Consider the following 20,990-nt stretch of genomic DNA (forward strand, 5'->3'; position numbering starts at 1 on the left):
GAGCTGCAGACGGACAGCTTGTCACATGATCAGTACAATCAGATTCAGTTCTCTATGTGTGAGCATCAGCGGCGGCAGCAGCTGGTGCCGAGGGCCAGTCAACATCTGTAGATACATGTCTGTCAGACACTGATGTTCTGCACATGCCTCAATTTTAATGGCAATACAAATGAAACCATGCAAAGAATAAAAAGCAACAAACTGAAAGATTACTTTACTAATCCATGTGTAAAATAATCCAGAAGTACTTTAAAGAGCCAAAGTCAAATCAAAATCTAGCTTTAACCTCAAAGTAACTTTTCCTCCACAGGTTGCAAGTTATTGTTCCCCAAATCCATTTCTACCCTGAAGCCAATCCTCTGGTTTAAAGAGCTCGGTGATAATGCTGTGGAAGTCTTAAAACCTCTTTTCTACCACCGTCAAACCAGTTCTGCCTTGGCACCCTTTGACAGCTACTTCACATTTTGATGGACTTCAAACAACAAGTTAATATGAAGGGATAATAACAGAAGGTGGGACAAAATAGATAAAGAGATAGAACTTGTCATAAATTGACCACAAGCATATAAGAATATAGAAAAGATTGATGCTGGCCTTGCTTTCTGAGCTCAGCGCATTTTGACCAACACCATACTACTGGAGTTGGATGTCTCAAGACCACTTTTACGTGGTCTTGGTCTTGTCTTGGTCTCGACAGACTTTGGTCTTGGTCTCGCTGTCTCGGTCTTGCTGTCTCAGATCGACATAGTGATCGGGAGATTTGGAGTCAACAGTATCCATGACACACAACGTAACGTTCGAGAATGTGTCATGCGCAAAAGCATCAGCTCTAACAGCCGTGCTTAGAGAGTGCTTTGTAGTGAATCAGAAGAGTCAACTCCCATTGAGCGAGAGCCGGCTTCTCACTTAATTTCCTTTCGCTGCTCAGCTCTCACACAGTGGCTCAGCTATGCTCCAATCCCTCCATATTGTGGCCAATCACATGCAAGGATATAGGATGATATCATTATGTGAAAAACAGAGAGGGTGAGAGACGCGACAGTCAAGTGGAGCGTGCGTCTGTCCTCTCAGTAAGTGAGTGAGACAGTAGACAGCGGTGAGGAGGGCTGTGCGAGTGCATCGCAAAAACACATAAATATGCCTGACACCTGTAAACGAAGCAGCATCTGGCTGCAGTTTAAAGACTTTTTTGTCTCGGTCTTGGTCTCGTCTCGACTTTGCCTCGGTCTTGACTCGGTCTGTCTTGGTCTTGGTCTTGTCATGGTCTCGATACCCTCTGGTCTTGGCATTGTCTTGGTCTTGGTTTAGGCGGTCTTGACTACAAGTCTACATATTACTGACCACACTTTGACCAGATGGTGATGCTGGCAAGTTACATCCAAAAACTATATGTGTGCAATGGAAAGACACATAAAAAAACAACACAAATATGGTCCACGGGTCCAGTTTAGGTAAATTGTAAATGGATTGGTTCTTATATAGCGCTTTTCTACTCTGAGCACTCAAGGCACTTTTCACAACTTGCCTCATTCACCCATTAACACAAGCACTATTTTCTACACTCCTTCTATGTAAGTACTTCATCTAACATCCACACACATTCATACTCCAATGGATGCACTAGAGAGCAACTTGGAGTTAGTATCTTGCCCAAGGGTATTTGGCATGAACCACCACCTCCAGCAGAACCACCAACCTTCCGATTTGTAGTTGACCTGCTCTACAACCTGAGCTACAGCCACCCAAAGGTGAAGCCTAATATACAGCTAGCAGATACAGACACCTGCATCAGGACATTGCTCAATCAAATCAGATTTCCCCATAACTCCAGTATCCAGAAAAAATATAGAGAGTGTTAATGAAGGAGGAAATTAGCTACAGAAACTACTTTTTGTACCTAGCTGTAAATATGCTTATTTCTGCAATAAAGCTGGACATTTAAAAATGGGAGCCTATGGGGATTAACTCATTTTTTCAGCCTGTCTCAAGTTAACATTTGAGGAAGTGCAGCTTTCAGCACATCCACATTGGCTTTTATGTTACAGCCATGGGTTGGTGCTTGTGTTTGACACTGCAGTACTGCTGCCGATGTGCATTACACTAGAGTAAATCAGACTCCAAAAGGTTTGTGATCCCCTCCAGAAATAAGGTTTCTTTGAATTCAATAAATCCTGCTGTAATCCAAACAATCAAATTGACTGAATGCTTCCATCTGACTGAAGGCTAAATTCTGCAAAAGTCTGTATGTTTTTTAATTCCTCACCTGAAGGACTAACAGATAATCGACTCTGCACTGTTATTCTTGTTCCGACTGGACCACCTGCTCTCCTGACTGATTCTCTACCGGTGTTAGAGATAGCATAAACAACAGCTGCAGCTGTTTCAATCGAACCCTGTATTCGACATCTAATTAGATGTGACTGTTTTTCTGGTACATGAAGCCCCCGCAGGGACTGAACTGGTGTCCCCGGAAGGGGGCCAAGGCTATTCTGCAAATCTCTGAACCATGTCAGTTTTTGATGATTAAATTTGTGATAAGGGCATTGTGCCAGATTATGTTAGGACAAAAAAGCCATTTGGGGTTGAGCTGATTCTGATGTTTGCCCAATGCTTTCCTTCGGTTTTGTAAATTTTGGCCTGCTGCTTCCTGTGATGCTTCAGGGCAAAGACAGAAAGAAATGAAGAGAGACGGAAAGAAAAAAGACAGCCAGACACACAGTGAAACATGAATCAGCCACATAAAATAAGACATCAAATAATTTTAAGAGAATTTTAGATGAAAAGGAGCAGTCATACAAGGAAGATAGAATACCATCAATATTTATAATAACCTTGTAAAATAGAATGAAATTGTTTATTTGTGTACCTACAATTGGCACGTTACAAAGATGAAAGGGTGACAAGACCCTAGTTTATGTCCTGTTTTGTGCTTTGTTTTATTTTTTATTGCAGTAACTGATTTGTTTAATTTGCATTTGCTTTTACTTTCACTTTAACTTGTTCATTTGGTTTAGGCAGTAAGAACTACTCAATAAATAGTTATTTTTAGGTAATAAGAGCTACTTGGTTGGGTTCAGGTACTAAAGACAGCCCAGTTTTAGGTACTAAGAATTACTTGGTTAGTTTTCAGTATGAAGGAGTACTCGGATAGGTTTTACACGTATGGCCAATTAAGTACAACCAGCATATACTTAGACTAGCATCCTTTTAGGGTGTCAAATGCATCTTTTGATAAGTGCCAAACCCTTGTGACCCTGAATTGCATAAGTGGATTAGAAAATGGACAAACTGATGGAGTTGGGATGTCAAAACTACTTTTTTAATGCCCTGGAATGAGAGAGGGCTGGTGATTAAGCATATTAAAGGATAAGAAGGAGGCGGCCACACTAGATTATCTCTTTGTGCCAGCCACAAAACTTGTCTGCTCCATCACAGCTAAAGAACTAAAGTAATAGTAGATGAAAACTCAAATTTCATTCATATTAGCTGCAAGGGTCAGTAAATATTTTCCTCATTATGTTAGTGCTGGAGGCGTAGCTGCACCAAAATCAGACCCAGTTTGTACTTTTCTGTTCTGATGTGTCAGGGTAACAATCACACTTCAGAAGCTAGTTAGTCCGCTCAAAGTCATCCGATGTCCAATAATGAGACAACAGCCGCTGCTCCCATCAAGACAACAAGACAAAACTCTCAGCAGAGAGCCTGAGAGAATTAATGAACGAGAGTCAGCAGATGAGCCTGTGGGCGAGGAAGTGCAGTGCTTGCTTTGTTTATCACACACTGCCTGACTGCTCCTGTTTTCATGCAGGGGAATTGAACCGACAACTTTCTAACTGCTATCTTTCTACCTTCCTGCACATTTCACAGTACATTGGTCACATCGCTCTCTGTTTCATTCTGCGTTGATTTTTCTCTCAGAGCAGCCCTGTCTTTTAATTCAAAAGGGGCTTTTTCAGATGTCAACACACTGAAAGAGGCTCAAATATGAAAGGAATGTGCCCATTAAATGTTCCAGCGCACCCTACATTTGTATAAGCAAACTTCTCTGGTTACTTTTTTGAATAATATGCCTCTAGCAAAACCTTTAAATCTAATTAAATTGCAACAGGACCACATAACTATTAATTTCTCCATACATTCCTTGACAGACAGACAGCGTCTTGTTACAGTCAGAGGACAAATTTAGGGGCTGCACCACTGCAGTGTACAAGTGAATAAGGACTATTTTGAACTGTGAATTGGGCAAAGGCAATGTAGAGTCCAAGAAGAAAAATATGAAGCTGAACATCATAGAATAGATCTCTTGTAAGCGACTATAAATCATGACAAATCCTGATGGGAAAAGATGCTTCTGAGTGCACTGTAACAGAGAAGCACTTAAAGACCACATCTTGCATCAGTGTTAATGTTCTGTTTTGCAGTTTAAAGAGTGGACTGAACCCTCATCCAAATTTTAGTCGGTCTGTTCTTTGCAGAGGTTCCACCTCTCTGGCAAGCTAATAAAATTTGGTGGGGTAATTTTTGTGTAAATTTCTTGAAAGACAAATCTCCCACTTTGCGAAACCATTGGACTGTCTGTTGACTTAGTGCAGGGGTGGGCAACTCCAGGCCTCGAGGGCCGGTGTCCCTGCAGGTTTTAGGTGTGTCCTTGAACCAACACAGCTGATTTAAATGGCTAAATTAGCTCCTCAACATGTCCTGAAGTTCTCCAGAGGCCTGGTAATGAACTAATCATGTGATTCAGGTGTGTTGACCCAAGGTGAGGTCTAAAACCTGCAGGACACCAGCCCTCGGGGCCTGGAATTGCCCACCCCTGACTTAGTGTCTTGTAATGCAGCCAATATCTGGACCAAGATTTTAATAACCAGTGAATTTAAGGATATCTTCCCCCTTTTGCCTCTACATGGACCATCCATTTCCATGGAACCAAACTGCTCAAATGTGATTGATCATTTAACCTCAAGCAACAAACAGAAAACAGCAAGTGTTCAGTACCAACAAACTTGTCCCCTGCCTGCAGATTCATATGCATAGATTTGTTTATTACATAACACCACCTGATCTTAAGCTTGGAGGAGGAATAACATTAATCCTCAACAGAACCAAATGTCAGGGGGTTTAATAAACATTAGTGAAGATTAGAAACCAATCTAACAAAAAAAAGAACTGATAAAAGGCAGATTATAAGTTATCTGACTAAAACATTGACCAATACCAAAGAAGGTTTAAAATTATATCACAAATTCAACCATTATTATAGGAAACCAGCAAGCATCATAGGTCAGATGTTAGGAACCCTTTTTGTCATTGCTCTAATGTCATGGTTTTTACCCTAAGATCCTCTTAAAGCCTCAGATCCTTTCAGTAAAGGTTCATGGATTCAAGAATTCAAGTCGGTGCATTAATCTAAAGCTGCTCTTAATCTAAAGCCATATTCTATAAGAGCACTAGCCATTATGGTTGTCCATATTTTGATAAGAAATGCAGTTTCAAAATAAGTAAAATGCTAAAAAAGTTTAATGGTGTATATAGTGGTGTCTCTAACAGTTGTAGTTTTACATCCAAGATTGGTTCTTTGTTCCAGTTTGCCCAGTTCTAGCCCCTGTCAGCAAGAGATGACCACGAAAATGACAGAAATTTAGATTCCATTGGCTCATGGTCAAAGTAGCTCCCAGAGATAATAACCAACTATAGCCAACCAGTGAATTTATAGATTTTACTGGGGAAGTACCATAGATTTAAGTAATGGTTGGTTATGCCACAGCAGAGATACATAATTTATCATTTAAGTTACTATGATTTAATAATTTATATCATTTGCTTTTGTTCATGTTTGACAAGGTTTGTGGCCTTGCCCCATGTGTCACAAACCGTCTGTTTCTGGAGATGAACTAAAACCACATGAGACTCCGCTTACTGTCATCAACTGAGTGAGCTGTAACGCATTTATACGGCCGTATTATGTCTATCACTGTGATAGGCGGAAAAAGTAGTTTCTATCCCATAATATATTTACTCTCCACGGCTATACACTATGGGAAAACATTTTTTAATGTCTTTCGATGTCCTGTATAATAGTAACCTAAGTTATTAAAATTCTATTTTGTAATACAACAGTGCAACAGTTTATGTTTTATTTAAAGTCAGTTCATTTTACCATCAGTCACTTTTAGTTCAGCTTCTCTTTTCTGTGCTTTGTTTAAACTTCCTTTTAAATGTTGGCCCTCTGGCAGCCTCTTAATTTTTTCCTCTTCCATTTCCTCTCTCAGTAAAATACTTCTCTCATGACTAAATGAAAGTAAATGCTTGGTCTCAAATGCTTTTCATTTTCAGCCGCAGGTCTTTTCTAAGACACTGCAGCAGTGTTTGTAACCTTTAAACCTCTCCTCATGAGCAGTCCCAATTCTAATTAACAGCTTAGTTTTTAAAATGTTACCCAGTGAAAAGGCTAAAATGGAAAGGCTGTTTAGGACTACTGTGACTGTTTCATTACTTTTTTGCTTTCAAATCTCACCCTGACCTGCTGGAGACAGCAACATGCTATATTCCAAAGATTTTATCTACTGAGTCCAGGGTTGCTCAGTTTGGGTGCACAGTTTTAGAGCGTTTTTACAAAAAGCAGCCTCTGGCACCATTAAAGACTCTCAGCAGCACTTTCATTCAGATTATCATTTCTTATACTCGCTTTCATTTGGTCACATTCTTATTCGTTATGATATAATGCGCTGAAAAAGAAAGAAACTGACATCTATCACTTCTCCTCTCCATCAGTGAAGGTGTGCTCATCTGGAAAACACAAGCATCTAACTTCTTCAGATGTTATAAGCAAACGGTGAAGATGCCAGAAAAAGATTTCAAAGGCATGAAAGCTGTGCTCGTGTCCTGCCAGACGGATGGCGTACTGAGAGATAAACTGAGCATGACTGTTTATGCAGACTGTCATATCTGCTTGTGTCATGTCTCAGTTTTATGTAACATCTTTATGCGCTCACTGTAGTACACGCATCCCTGAAACTCTGGACTATTTGCCTGGATCAGAGCAGAATATACTGCTCTCAGTCTCAGCATGCCACAAAAGAAAACAAAAGCTCACCATATGCATTTTACACTATATCAGCAATTTATCTCTAAAGTTATTACATCAGCTCAAGGGAGACTGGTGAACCATCTGCTGTATGCAGTACGGGTCTATTGTGATGAGAGAGAGCTAAGAGTCACTTTACTAGTCTATCCACAGTACCCCCTCACCTATGGCTAAGAGCTCAGATACATGTAGCAGAAATGAGCTGCCTCTACAGTGACTAGCTCAGAGTAGAGCCGCTACTCTTCTACACTAAAAGGAGCAGGCTGAGGTAGTTTGGGCATTAGATCAGGATACAACCTCAGGACCCTTCCTTGGAGAGGTGTTTTATGCATGTCTTACCAGAGAGGAGAGCCTGGCCAGACCCCAGGGTCTGGGGAAATTATGTCTCTTAGCTGGCTTGGGACAGCCTCAGCTTATATGTGTGCAAGCTTGAGCATGCACATATATAAAATTGATAGAATATCCGCTATAACCCGCGTTTATCAAATCACTGCCAGTATCCTACACATATATCCATGTTACATTGAACCAGGTAAGCTTCGAGGTAGGTAGCTAACCATCCCCAGCCTATTTCAACTGAGGTCCCTTTCTGTCCTTCCTTTCAGCTTTTACCCAGTGCTAATCATAAGGGATTATCTGACTACTGTGATGTTCAGTCTAATACTGTATGGCATTTATCCTACAATATAAAACACCTAATTGTGAACTGGATCTAAATTAATAAAACTGAGCCAACATATATAATGCCACTGATATTATATGTAAGCCTAGCTAGATGCACAGTGACCACAGTGCATTAATGAAGGAGAGCAAGGAAGTAGCAATGAAAAACATTACACTGAGATTTAACTGAGGATTTAATTTGCAAAACTTGCAAAAGGCAAAAATAAGTTAATAGTGTTTTTCCAGGACATGAACGGTAAGTGTGTGTGAGCATTTATTAATGATGGCCAATGGTGGATTTTATTTTGCATCCAATTTTCTCTACTCCTCTCAGAACAAGCGAGTCTCGGGGCTATATAAAGATGCTTCTGCACACGACACACACACGTAGAGTTAGGCACACACACACGAGTAAGCAAATGGCATTTGATCTAATTATTTTTTTCTTTTTCTTCATTAGCTCATTTTGTACTTTGTGACAGATGGAGAGGGGATGCCAGGGACCTCACAAAGCTGATTGCAGCGCCTCAAAAAGCTTAAACCAGAAGGCATGTAGGTCATCGAGTCACGGTTAAAGAGATTTTAACAATACAACACGCGGTTGTTTCTGTCTTCATCTTGCTGCTTTATAAAATAGTCATATGCTTCATTTAAAAACAGTGAAGTGGTTGTGAATTTAAAGGATCTTAGCTAAAATGTACAGCAGTTCTACAATGAGCTGTGACTCCATGTAAAGCCATCTTGTTTATCATTTATTATAAATAATAAAACTGCAATTTATTATTTACCACCTTATTTTGTCAGCATTAGACGGGCGTAAGGAAATTCCCGGCTCATAACTGCATGATAGCGAGACGTTACTGAACTAGGCCAAGGGGTTCTCAGGTTTTTGGGACCAAGGAAAATCCAGTATAGTCCTAAAATAAATTAACCCTGGAGAACCCATGGGGTCAGATCCGACCCCATTGGTTTTCTAGGGAAACCATGGGGTCAAATTTGACCCCATGGGTTCTCCAGGGTTAAACTGGTTTTGACTTAGCATCACTTGTCACAATCGCATCCCGTTCTATTAAATGCCTCGATGCAACTGAACAGATTTGCAAATTATTGCCCCAAAGACAACATGTGAGAGAGTTATGGACATAAAATAGTTTTCTTGTTGTGAATCATCCCGATATGAATGGATGTTTTAAAGATGCATCACAATATTAACCACAAAATTAATCACATCACATTATCTTGTAGAAGTAAGTAAGCTACTTTTCTTTCTGCAATATAATTTGTGTTTACTTCAAACATTACAATCAAGTCAGGATGGAGTTCAGCCTCTCCATGTGTGATTGTTGGTATTGCAATGTTTGTCATTTCTAGTACTTTTTTTGGCTTATTTTGTTGGCTTGTGGGTTTTTTTTATTGGCTGTTATAGTGATGTTTGGGTTTTTATTCTTGATTGGTAAATTTTTAAAATACGTAATATATATAATAAATAAAAAGGAGGATTGATAAATAAATAAATAAATAAAATACATAAATAAAAGGAGGATTGACTCACACAGCGTGGAATTTTTAGACAATAGTAGAAGTCTGTAAAACAGAGATCTATGATAGTTCAGCTTTTAAGCAACAGCAAAAATCGGAGGAGGCATTTGTGTGTCTTTATTAGATTTATTGACAATAACAAACAGTCTCTTTGCAGAGATTCTTTGTCTGTGCACTCTCATCTTAACACGCCTTGTAGTACTGATACTTCTCCCTATATGAAGGAACATTTTACCTGTCCATCAATGTTTGTTGTCTTGTTTACTGCTACATCAATGCTCCCTGAAGTGTATGCTCTGAATAAAATATATTATTGTGCTTCTTCAGGCCTGACGAGCTCTGACAGCAAAGGCAATTTCCCTCCCACGTCACACTCCATTACCTCTCACAGTTTGTTAAAATTCATTAGCATGTGTGCTGATGTGGTGCTTATAAATTCACCTGTTTGGTTAGTCGTTTCATGTTAATTCATGCATTTAGAAGACTAAATTCTCTAAGATTTATCGGGATGTTTTGTATGTTTTAATTAATTGCTATCATTTATGTCTTGTTCATGCTAATTTATGGCAAAACTCTCTCAGTTGTGTTGGCATTTCTGAGAATAACCTAAAAAAAGAGATTTTCAACCCATCTTTCAGTTTGATCATGAATAGTTGCTCTAAAACAAAGTACAGTGAATCATGCAGCCGAGTGAAGTTTCACAAGTAAGCATCACAGCCGGGGGACATGTGAAACTGTTTACACTTGTCTCATTAGACAGATATAAAACTGAGGTGAAACTGCCTACCACGTATCAAAGCAGGTGATTAAGAATTGGTCTTGGCTTCTATTGCTGTTCAGTCCTGTTTGATGTTTCATGTTGACACCAACATAGTCTCCAACTCATTAAAAAGAGTAGATGAAATATTTTTCCCTAATGTCTAAATTATTGTATAAATTTTTCTGGGGAAGTAATTTAAATTATTTATTTTGTGCACATAAAATTATTTTACTGAAAACAATGGGAAAAATCTTGAATTCTCACTTAAGAAGGACTGCGCTTGAGAAATGACTACCTGGAGGGTGGTCAATTAAAATATTTTAATTTCATTAATTTCATTAATCAAAAGACAGAATTCCTCATGCTTTATCTGCAGAATCATTCCTGAATTAGTAATTTTTGACTTATTATTAGTGCTGAAACTGTGCAATAATTTTACTTCTGCTTTGCCTCTTTTTCAAATATTCAGGTACAGAGATGGTGTTAAAGACTTACTTAGGAATATTTATACATGTAATGTAGCATCATAATTATGGATGCGCTTTCTCAGCTGAATTCTACTGACATAGTTTTACAGTTAAGTCATACGATTACATAAGTTACTGTAGTAATAACTAAGCTCATGTTAGTGATTTGGTTAACAGTAGTTTGGTGCTGAAGGACTATGGAGTACTTGGGTCTGTGCAAGTTAGATATTGGGGAGTACATTCTTGAGCTTTTGCAGGTAATTTTAATATGGAAACATTTGCAGATTTGAAATGGAACTCATAGCCGGTGACACTGAATGCCCCAGTGTGTGATGGATTCATCATTGTTTCCATTAGAAAATGCATCTCCTGTTTTGTGCACAGTGCAATCTAAGATGCTCATTTTTTAAATAAATATCAATGTACTCCTTTCCTGTCTTTTTAAAAAATTAAGTGGGTCGAGAAATTTCCCCAAAGTTGGTCACCTCTCCATTTTTTATAGTTTTAAAAAAACACAGGTGCCTTTGATGGTACAAAACATATTGCCGGCATTGTTGGGGAGAAAACAAACATACAGTACAGCACTTCAGAGTCACACTGCTAGTGAAGATTTATATAAATCTGACAAGCTGAATGCATTCTGTACTGTACAGGAGATGCGGCACGAGATTGATTGATAATGGTCTACAGCTGATCAGGACGCAGAACACAATGCGCTGTTAAAAAAAAAAAGAAGAAGAAGAAGAAGAAGAAGCAAATTGCACAAAAAAAAAAAATCCACGAAAGGTGAACCGTGTTATAGTGAGGGACCACTGTAATGCAAATATTTGAACATCTTTTTAATAAAAAATATCTCAGTGGTAAATGTTTATTCCCACTGTGCTTAGTGGGGTCAAACAAGATTCTAGTTATTCTTTATAATCAGATTTGAGTGATCCTAGCCAAACTGCCTACATTCACCTCTGAAACACATAATACATCTAAATACCATTAACAATTAAGAAAAATAAGAAAACCAAAATGATAATGCATGATAAAACAGTTATTATGACCAATAAAAAAGGGCTCTTGTAATGAAACATTAAAGTTTCGACTTTATTTTTTAGAAACATCTGATTATTTTCATTCTAAAGCACATCACATGTTTAACTTCCTTTTGAGCTTTGCCTTTTGTATACCCCTAGTCTCCTTCTCTAACATTAAAAATATATTGTGCTCATAAAAAATAGATCATAGATCATTTTAAATTTGATTTTTCAAAACAAGCAGTTTAGTCTTATCTTTACACAAGAGAGCAGTGTGTGAGGGTTGACAAAGAGAAGTCATCCATGTTGGAAAATAGAATGGGTATCCCCCAACGATCTGTCCTTGGCCCATTGCTGTTTAGTTTGTTTATTAATTAAAACTAGCCGTCAGCTTTATGCAGATGATGCAGTTATACATGTACCAGCTAAGTCACCTGGTGAAACAGCAGAAACTTTAACGTCACATTTGAATGTCCAACAATGGCTGCAACATGATCATCGTGTATTGAATTTATAAAGGAAACAATTTCTATGTGTTTTTCTATTAGAAAACATAGTTCATCTGATGATTTTAAAATCAAGTTAATATAATAAACATATCTAATATCTGATTACAGATATTAGTTCATTTACATTGAAGGTTAAAGGTTGGTTAAAGGGAAATCAGAGCTGTAGTCATTTTAAGTAATCTTTTTTCTTTCTTTCTTTTTACATTGTCTATTAATTGTAGCTGTATTCATGGTTTATTTTGGTTTCATGAAAATGTATGTTTTAACTCCATGTATTGTGAATGTAAGCCCGACAAGGGACAATGGTTGGAAACTAGCAATACCTATAAACTTATGTGCAGTACATCAGTTTTATGTTTTATACTTGGACGATGTTAATCTGTACTGTCCCTTTTAAATAAAGAATTATTATTATGAATTGGATCATCATACATGAAATAAAAAGGAAAATGGCAAAATAGGATTTATGCATCTCTGGAAATTCTTTTGAACTCTTTAGATGTCACTTTTCTGTCCTCTGTATAAAATCCTTATTTATGTGCTCACACAGACACATTTCACATATTGGTAAAGAAAACTGATTCCTCCATTTAAAATGTCTGCGTGACACAAAAACAACAAATGTCTGAGTTCATCTCTGCATCTGCTGACCTCTCCCACTCGAACCAGCCAACAAATTCGAGACATCACTAAGATCTAGCACACAGCGGCAGATGTTTGAGTCATCCTTGCTGACAGCTTACACATATACAGACGGGTTAGAAATTAAAGGAAGAAGCTGAACTTTTGACCCCTACGTTGAAGAAACGGTGACTATGTTATGCTGCAGGCAGCATTTTGCTGCTGTTGTTTGGGTTCACTCGCCCCAGAAATCTGTTCAGTGAGATCACCTTAATCCTATGATGAAAGATTTCTATGGTAATGGGAGTGGTCTCTACCAGGATGACGCTACCCGCATCCACAGGGCATGAGTGACTATGATGATGAGTATGATGATATGAATCACATCTAGGCCGGGGGTACTTTTTATAAACAGATATGTGCATACAACAAGCCAGAAATTAGATTTCGGTCCCTTTCTGGTATTTGTTGTACAAGTTGTGTTGACTGTCATGATTTTTTTTTAATTTTGTTTGGGTTAACCCCTGTATTATTTGGAGATTTAAAAAGTCTAGTCTCTCTGGAGCTTTCTGTGGAAAAGATTATCTTATTTTTACTGATTTGCAACAGATGCTTTGACTCTTTATGCCTTTAAAGCATGAAGCCTGAAATAATTACCAGAAAATTCAAACATTTGGAAAAGTTGGAGTGTATAGGAACCTCACAATGAAATTTTTTAAAAATACCAAGAGGGCGGTAGTCTTTACTGATCATGTAGAAGTCTCGAAAACTCACCATAAATCACATATCAAATATGATACACTTGGCTTTAAAAGGTTAAGTTGCATTTTCCATTTACATGCAAACACTACTCTACTCCTCTACTCACCCTGCTCACTCCTCCCCACCCCCAACAACAGCATCCAATACACACTCAACACAAGGCTCCAGCCTGTCTCTCTCAACCACCCAGGTTAGGAGGGAACTGAGGAGGATTAAAGCCAAGAAGGCAGCGGGCCCAGATGGCATCAGCTCAAGGGTCGTCAGGTCCTGCGCGGACCAACTGTGTGGGGTGATGGAGCACCTCTTCAACCTGAGCCTGAGGCTGGGAAGAGTCCCACAGCTCTGGAAAACCTCCTGTGTTGTACCAGTGCCAAAGACTTCACACCCCAAGGACCTCAACAGCTACAGGCCGGTGGCTCTGACATCCCACCTGATGAAGACCCTGGAGCGGCTGGTCCTGGCTCAGCTTCGGCGCCTGGTGAGCTCATCACTGGACCCACTTCAGTTTGCCTACCAACCTGGCATTGGAGCGGATGATGCCGTCATTCACCTCCTACATCGTTCCCTCTCTCACCTGGAGAAGCACTGTGAGAATCATGTTCTTTGATTTCTCCAGTGCCTTCAACACCATTCTTCCCAAGGTCCTGAGGAACAAGCTGAGAACTCTGGAGTGGACCATCACCTCACTACCTGGATTCTGGACTACCTCACCGACCAACCACAGTATGTGAGGACTCAGGGCTGTGTGTCGGACAGGGTCGTCTGCAGTACGGGGGCCCCACAGGGAATGGTTCTGGCTCCGTTCCTCTTCACCATCTACACTGCAGACTTCTCCTACAACTCCACCCAGTGCTTCCTGCAGAAGTTCTCTGATGACTCTGCAATAGTCGGCCTCATCACTGATGGGGACGACAAGGAGTACAGAGGACTGACTCAAGGCTTTGTGGACTGGTGCCAGCTGAACTACCTCCAGATCAACGCCCGTAAAACCAAGGAGCTGGTGGTAGACTTCCGCAGGCACAAACATCCTCCATTCCAACCACTGAACATCCAAGGTATGGACATTGAGGCTGTGGACAGCTACAGGTACCTTGGTGTTCATCTGAACAACAAACTGGACTGGACTCATAATTCAGAAGCCCTCTACAGGAAAGGGCAGAGCAGGCTGTACCTGCTGTGGAGACTCAGGTCGTTTGGAGTGGAGGGCCCACTCCTGAAGACCTTCTATGACTCTGTGGTGGCCTCAGCCATCTTTTATGGTGTGGTCTGCTGGGGCGGCAGCATCTCTGCTGGGGACAGAAAGAGACTGAACAGGCTGATCAGAAGGGCCAGCTCTGTTCTAGGATGCCCTCTGGACCCAGTGGAGGTGGTGAGTGACAGGAGAATGGTGGCTAAGCTGTCATCCCTGTTGGACAACATCTCCCACCCCATGCATGAGACTGTGACAGCACTGAGCAGCTCCTTCAGTGGGAGACTGCGGCACCCACGGTGTGGGACGGAGAGATTTCGCAGGTCTTTCCTCCCCACTGCTGTCAGACTGTACAACAAAGACTTTTTCAGCTGATCAAACCCACACATGTGCAATAAGACTGCTATATGTGCAATTCTTTCTCTGACAAAGTTGTAATTTTGTATTTTCTTACTCAGTTGTATATAGCATTTGTATTCTATTTTATTCTATCGTATATATTATTCTATTTTATTCTATTGTATATAGTATTTTATTTTATTTTATTGCATTCCAGTGTTTTCTAATTTCTGCTACATAACTTTGCACTTTTGCTGTAACGAAACAAATTTCCCACCTGTGGGACTAATAAAGGTCATCTTATCTTATCTTATCTTATAAGTCTATCAAACTCGTTGCAAGATTACAACTTCGACATTAGAAGACCACATCTGTTTACCTGTTACGCTTGACATCAAGTTGACATACCATTCTCAGTGGTTGAATTTCATTTTGGGACTTATTTAACCAATTCCCATAAATCTAGCCCTCATAATGCAATTTCATTGATCTAATAATGATGAACTCAGTGTTGGCACTAGTGTAGAATGACTGGATAGTGCAACAGAGGTGAATAAACCTCTCCAGGGAAACATCTTGGGAACTTTTTTTTTTTTTCTTTCTACTACACTCTCACTCTGCCATTTCTCTTGCTAGCAGGCTTCAAACATGTGAGCTTGCGCCATGTAAACATTGATCACTATCTAAAAATGAAAATCCACAAAACCACCAGGGATTAAAAGGAATACTACCAAAGGCAGTCTCCATTAAGTTAACTTTTATCATTCAGATCACCAGATGGGTAACGCTAACATTATTAACGTGACGAAACAATCCAAAGAGGGGTTTTCAGGCGAAATGGCTCATAATGTCTGTGGCACAACCTTTTAACACTGGAACGAGCATCTGGATGTGTAAAACTTACAATGGAGAAAGAACAGAGCAAGCAATGAAAATGGCAGAAAACATTCGGAAATAGTTTCAGCATCAAAATCACATAAATCCCTCCTGTGGGAAGCATTAAGATGGGAAAGCCTTGATACCACACATCTCCATTTCAGGATATGTACTGGCTTTCTATTTTTTCTACGAGTGGCCAAACCTGGTTCTATCATACTCTTAAAATTAACTTTTAAACCTCCAGCAGAACCAGGCTCACGGAGGGGCAGCCATCTGCCTCAACTCCTTGGTACTGACTGGAAAGAGAAGAAATCAGAGAGACTCAGGACAAAAGAGTCACTATGGGAGCAAGAACCAGAATATAATAACTGCTAATGATTTAGCAAGGATAAAGTTTGCCAACTGTAACCTTCAAGAAAAAGAAAGTTTTAAACCTAGTGTCAAGAGTAGAGAGAGTGACAGTCTCTCAAATTCAAACTGGGAGACGGTTCTATATTAGAGATGGCTGAATGAACGATCTCCAGTTCTCCACTTTTCAAAACCACTGCGTGCAGTCAGAGTAAAGTGCTCTGTTAGTATAATGGGCTGATATAAGGTCTTTAAGATATGGCAGAGCCTGATTATTCAATACCTTTTTTGTGAGGAGAAGGATTTTAAATTCAATTCTGAATTTAACACAAAGCCAACGAAGAGAAGCCAATATTAGAGAAAAGTCTCCTTTTTCAATCTCATTTTGCTCTCTTGCTGCAATATTCTGGATCAACTGAAGGCTGTTCTGAGACGGCGTTTCTAACTTTAGCAATATTGAGCAAATGAATGAAGGCAGTCCTACATATTTGCTTAATGAAGGATTCGCATCTTAATGTGAATCCTGTTAAAGATGACTCCAAGCTGATGTTACCCAGTAAGTAACTATCTGCTTAGACACCATGTTTCTCAGACTTTTAGAACTGAGTGCCATAACCTCAGCTTTGTCTAAATTTAGAAGTAGGAACTTTGAGGGTTCTTGATGCATGCTCAATCATCCAGGTAAGTATATCTCCAAAAGTTGATTCTTTTCATCTGGACGTAGCGTTTTGTGGGAGAAACGTTTCGTCACTCATCCAAGTGACTTCTTCAGTCTCAGCTGACTGCAGGTTTCCCCAACCTTATAAACAATACATTTGCATAATGACTGAAACCAGCCCACTGAAGGAACAATGGGCTGGGAGGTCAGTTCCTTAATCTTAATTATGCAAATTCTCATGACCATTGATCAACAACCACTGACCAAAACCAACTGATCAAAGCCCGCTGATCAATGGCCATGAGTACCATTCACAGAGAGTTGGGGAATGGCTGCAATCACAGCATTGTAAGATGGCGAAAGATCTTTTGAGATAGGAACTTTGAGGTCATCCAGTTCTTGATGTCTTGAAGACATGCCTATATTTTAAGTACATAATATGTATCATCTACATTCATCAATAAATCAAACTGGGTATTATCTGCATAGCAATGAAAATGAATTCAGTGCTTCCTAATAATATTGTAAATAAGCACCAAAACAGCACTAATGAAGGTTAGGAAAGGGTAATCATCTTCTTAGGGCTCTAAAAAATGGACTTATCTCTGTGCTTGTATAAATTGCAATTGCATAAATTGTATAAATGCACAATTCTTGAAGACTTGTCATCCTGAGGAATCCTTAACATGAAGCTGTCCTTGTTTTAACAATAGCACAAACCTAGCTTTACCATAAACTCAACCAAATCCAAACTTTTAACCTCACTCTTATCTTTAAATCTTAAATTTGAGTGATTTCTGTCATGGGCTCATGTTCCCAAACAGATTAAGTTCCCCACAATTTTAAGAAGACATGCACTCGGAGACAAAAACACACAAACACCACCACCTACACATGTCAGAAAGTGTTTTATTGCTCTGAGCACAGTGACAGTATTATATTAGAAGCAACAAAAAGCTGCTGCCGTGTGTCTCTATGTATAAACTTACCAACAGCCAAATTAGCAATGAAGAAGTTGGTGACAGTGCGGAGCGTCTTGAAGCGATAGATGACATAGATGACAAGAGAATTACCCAGAACTCCCAGCACAATAATGGTACTGTAGGCCAGGATCAACACCACCTGTAAAACAAAACAAACAAACAGCTGTAAACATCTCTCAGAGGCAAATTGTTGCAGCAGAAGAAACTAATTTAGAATAAACAGAGGTGATGTGAAGTGGAACTTTTGTATCCCTCAACTGAAGAATGAATCGAGATTATATTATACTCTTCTTTTAGACAGTTTTATGTTTTATTTCCTACTTTTACCAAATTTATTTAATTATAACGTGTTTTGTTTACACAGAGAGTAAAACAGTGTGTTATAATATAAAAAACAAACTGAAACATAAGAGACATTCAGGGCATATGAACCTACAGTCACTTGTCAACTGGCTGTATTGCAGACTGAAGTAAGGGTAAATGGGAATAATGGGGAAAATTGCAATCATTTTAGATTCATGAATTGAATTAATTGAAAATAAAACGTTATTTGCACTGCCCCAGGTGAAGGGCTTCTTCTTATGTAGCTGTATATTGTGTATGTTATATTCATTTTTTATTATTATTTATAAATTAGTCATAGTTTTATTAGTAAAGCAAATCAGAACTCTGAGGTAGGCTTCCTAATAACAAGTTAATATCTGTGTTGCAAACTCCATTAAAATCAACATTTCAAACCATTTTATTGTAGTTTAAAAATATATTTTATATATTTATATATTAGATTTTGAAAGTGTCTCATTATTAACTTGTTAAGATAAAGCAAAATAAAAATGTCCATTTTGGGTTTACATTTTAGCACGCAGCTAAGGCTGTTAGGTTGTTGGTGAAGTACTATAGTCATCTGGACGACCAACTGCTCCAAGCTGGTCAAGAAGGCTCACCAGCGCCTCTACTTCCTGAGGACTCTGAGGAAGAACCACCTGTCCTCAGACATCCTGGTGAACTTCTATCGCTGCACCATCGAGAGCATCCTGACCAACTGTATAACAGTCTGGTATGGGAACTGCTCTGCCTTGGACCGGAAGGCGTTGCAGAGGGTTGTGAAAACTGCCCAGCGCATCGCCGAAGCACCACTTCCTGCCATAAATGACATCTACAGGAAGCAGTGTCTGAAAAGGGCTGGGAAAATCATCAAAGACCCCAGTCACCCATCACATGGACTCTTCACCCTCCTGCCCTCTGGGAGGGGCTACAGGAGCCTCCGGACTAAGACCACCAGGTACCGGAACAGCTTCTTCCCTACAGCTGTCAGACTCCTGACCTCTGCCTCCTGACATCTGACCAACGTTAAACTCATGGACTGAACATACACACACCCACAACCACCAACACACACACAATGGACAAGAACAAACAAATGGACAACTGGACCCTGATACACACAATAATAACATGGACTGAACCACCACTCACAACCACTAGCACTTTATGTAGCCTCTGTAGAAATTATCCACATATTTCACTTATCTTAACTGCACTACTGTATAATTCTGTATAAACAAACATTCTGTACAATACGATAATTTGAATTCTACAACTGTTTATAACTTGCATAGTTCATATTTCTGTATAGCTTTTTTAATTTCATATTTCTGTATAGTTTTCATATATGTTCATAGCCTGTACATAGCTTGTACACCACTACAGCCTGTGCATACTTATAGTTATAACATATTCATGACAAACCTTCATGCCGTGTACATTGTAACATACCCATAATGGGCCCATATTTTGTACCCTCATACCTATAACAGACCCACTTCTGTAATATAGCTATATTATTGCTAATATATATTTTGTAATATCATGGCTAAAGCACTTTCTGGATGGATGCAAACTGCATTTCGTTGCCTGTACTTGTGACATGTGCAATGACAATAAAGTTGAATTATATTCTAATTCTATTCTATTCTATTCTATTCTATAGTTATATGTATAGCAAGGTGGAAAAATCATTTAGGCAAATTCATAAAGTATATGAGAATACATGCTATATTTTTTTATTGTGATAGCCCATCATTTCCAGTAAGTTATTATACTGTTGGCCTGCCAGGCAGATTTGAGGTACTAGAAGTGGATAAATTATTCATGTTTTTCCTCATAATGGAAAAATTAATGAAAGTGAGACCAATACCTGTACACTTGGTAGGCTGATGGGGTCCTCTAAGAAATTCACTCCTTCAAATGCCAGTGTAGGAAGAGCTGAGGGAGCGACACCAGTGTTAGGGTCGTATTCGAGGAAAGCATTGTTAAGGGAGTCATCGTCGGGTGGGAGCTCGTCCTGTGTGGAGTTGACTGCAATGATGGCCTCCATGTCAGATCATATGTGCTTAGCTGGCAGCGCCATTTTACAGTCACACAGTTATACTCACAGGACCTGTGGGAAAACAAAGAAATATACCAATGGACAAATGTTAAATTAACATGCTTAAAGAAAGAGGAGAGTATATGGAGTTTTTTCGAACTGAAGTACATCTTACATAAGTTACACCGACTGATTGATAAAGCTGTGTCATATTATTGAGCAGCATGACCATTCTACTACCTGAATCGAATATTTAATCTTATTTTATAGCTTCACTCAAATGCTCAGATAAAGATCTGACTCTTTTATTCCTTTAACCGGCTAGTCACTAACTGTGACCTTTAATGATTCCCAAACAGATTTCATAGAGGAACAAAGCAAAGAAGGCTAAATATGTGGCTGATTAAAAACAAGGTCAGCTAAAAACATAATGAATATTTAACTAAAAGTCATGATTTAAAACGTTAACCCAAGTAACAGTACAAGTAGTTAACAAACAGAAATGAAAATTTTGCAAAAATTAATATTTGAATTTAATGTCTTTAAGATAAGATGGGGCCTGATTATTCAAGAATGAATGTTTAAAAAAGGCTATGCTAGATCTGCAGTTACATAACTGAAACTTCTGTGTCCTGAATCCAAACACCTCCAACTGTAACTTTTTTAACAATATAAGTGATGTTACAATAGTTTAAAAACGAATCAAAAGACTAAAATATGTTCAACATTTTTCACACATGATGAAAGGATTTTTGAAGGGGGAGCTCTTCTGACAAGTGGAAGAACGTTTGATAGA

The 20,990-nt window shown here is 39.0% G+C and overlaps 1 protein-coding gene across 1 annotated transcript in view; it reads right to left on the reverse strand.

Moving 5' to 3' along the window:
• The window catches only part of npy2rl (neuropeptide Y receptor Y2, like), a 79,187-nt gene that overhangs the window by 20,968 nt on the left and 37,229 nt on the right, over positions 1–20,990 (reverse strand). Inside the window, exons 2-3 of the mRNA XM_063469708.1 lie at positions 20,024–20,266; positions 17,833–17,965 (exon numbers count right to left, since the gene is read on the reverse strand). Coding sequence (XP_063325778.1) covers positions 17,833–17,965; positions 20,024–20,203 — 313 coding nt within the window. The 5' untranslated portion in view covers positions 20,204–20,266. The remainder of the gene's footprint in view (positions 1–17,832; positions 17,966–20,023; positions 20,267–20,990) is intronic.

This window comes from Pelmatolapia mariae, linkage group LG3_W (genome assembly GCF_036321145.2).
Source record: "Pelmatolapia mariae isolate MD_Pm_ZW linkage group LG3_W, Pm_UMD_F_2, whole genome shotgun sequence".
Taxonomy (NCBI): Eukaryota; Metazoa; Chordata; class Actinopteri; order Cichliformes; family Cichlidae; genus Pelmatolapia; species Pelmatolapia mariae.